This window comes from Volvox carteri (genome assembly GCF_000143455.1).
Source record: "Volvox carteri f. nagariensis unplaced genomic scaffold VOLCAscaffold_85, whole genome shotgun sequence".
Taxonomy (NCBI): Eukaryota; Viridiplantae; Chlorophyta; class Chlorophyceae; order Chlamydomonadales; family Volvocaceae; genus Volvox; species Volvox carteri.
Genome location: NW_003307628.1, coordinates 122,886 through 124,397, shown reverse-complemented (window position 1 = coordinate 124,397; position 1,512 = coordinate 122,886). Strand labels below are relative to the sequence as shown.

Genomic DNA, 1,512 nt, shown 5'->3' with positions numbered 1-1,512 from the left:
CTCTGCTGCTACAGCTGCTGGTGGCGGCGATGTTGCTACTGCTGGGGTGCTGCTGGTGTTGTGGGTGCTGCTGGTGTTGTGGGTGCTGCTGGTGTTGCTTTCCTCCTCTTTCCGCGTTCCTCTTGCCCTTTTCCTCTCTTCCTGCATTTCTGAATCTCCCGCCTATTTCCCCGCCTAATCCCCCTTCTCCCCGCCTCCCACCCCCACTCTTCCTCCCCCCTTGTTGCCCCTGCAGCGGCTGCCCATCACGCTGCCTGAGCTGGTGGACACCTCCCCCTCCCTGACCGATGATGGGTCCATCATAACGGGGGAGCGCCGCACGCGGGTGTTTGCACTGGACCGCCGTACGGGGTCACTGCTGCATGTGTTCAGTGACCGGGAGGCGGAGGTGGCGGCGGCGGCGTCAGCCGGAGGGGCGGGGGCGGGGGGCTCCTTAGCGGAGGCTCCTGATCCGCTGCTGCGGCCCCCAGGGCCGTTCGGCATGGGAGGTGTGTGACGTGGGGAAGAGGGGGGGAGGGGGTTTAAGGGGGGGAGGGAGGGAAAATAAACGCACGAGGGGAAGGAATTGAAACTGATGTCACGCAAAGTACTGTTAACAACTTGTGCGGGGAGGGGCCTGAGGGGGCTTTGCGGTGGGGGAGGGCGGGATGATGACATGATGTTGGTGATGTGATGTGATGTGACGTGATGTGACGTGGTGGTCCCTGACGGAGGCAAATACGGGCCTGGGAGGTCCGCCAACACCCCCAGGCAGGGGCCGGGAGGGGGGGGAGGGGGGCCTCAGGCCTGATCCTGCAAAAGTGGGGTTGTGGCTGGAAGGTAGGTCGGCAGGGGCTGATTTGGATTGGGAGGTACGGATTGCCGGGTGGAGGGGGAAGAAGAGGGGGAGTGAATGCAAGGCGCGGACGTGGATGAGGGGCAAGGGCTTGCGGATAACACCACCCTAACTGCCGCATCCCCACCCCCAGCCTACCCCACCCCACCGGCAACAGACACGGCTGCATGGCTTGGTTGGTCTCTCCTTTACTCGCTTCTCACTCACCCTCCTTTGCCCCACCGAACCCCCACTCGCTCACCCACTGGGAAACGCCGCGTGTGTGTATGCGTGGGCATGCGCGTGTATACATACATACGTACATACGTACATACATACACGCACGCAGGCATTCCGGTTCTTCAGATGCTGGACCCCGACCGCATCCTGCTAGTGGGCCGACAGGACTTCCTGGTGCGCTCCAAGCAGGTCAGCAACTGGGGGGGGGGGAATTGGGAGGGGTGGGAGGGTGGGTAAGGTGTGTGTGTGTGTGTGTGTGTGTGTGTCGGGGGAGGGGGGGGGACGGGGGGGAATCCTGTGCAAAAAGATCAAAAAGGCAGCTGCCGGCCTCTAAAAAAAGCGAGTAGGGAAGGGAGGAAAGGAGAAAGGGGGAGGAAAGGGGGACGGACAGCAAGGAGGACGGGGGGTTGAGGGGGGTGAGGGGGGTGAGGGGGTGAGGGGGGGTGCGGGGGGTGAGG

The 1,512-nt window shown here is 63.2% G+C and overlaps 1 protein-coding gene across 1 annotated transcript in view; it reads left to right on the top strand.

The window, feature by feature from the left end:
* Nucleotides 1-1,512, top strand: part of VOLCADRAFT_107956 (uncharacterized protein) — a gene marked incomplete at both ends in the record, with an annotated part of 15,947 nt that overhangs the window by 2,812 nt on the left and 11,623 nt on the right. The window contains 2 exons of the mRNA XM_002958063.1: nucleotides 236-488; nucleotides 1,164-1,283. Of these exons, the coding sequence (XP_002958109.1) occupies nucleotides 236-488; nucleotides 1,164-1,283 (373 nt within the window). The remainder of the gene's footprint in view (nucleotides 1-235; nucleotides 489-1,163; nucleotides 1,284-1,512) is intronic.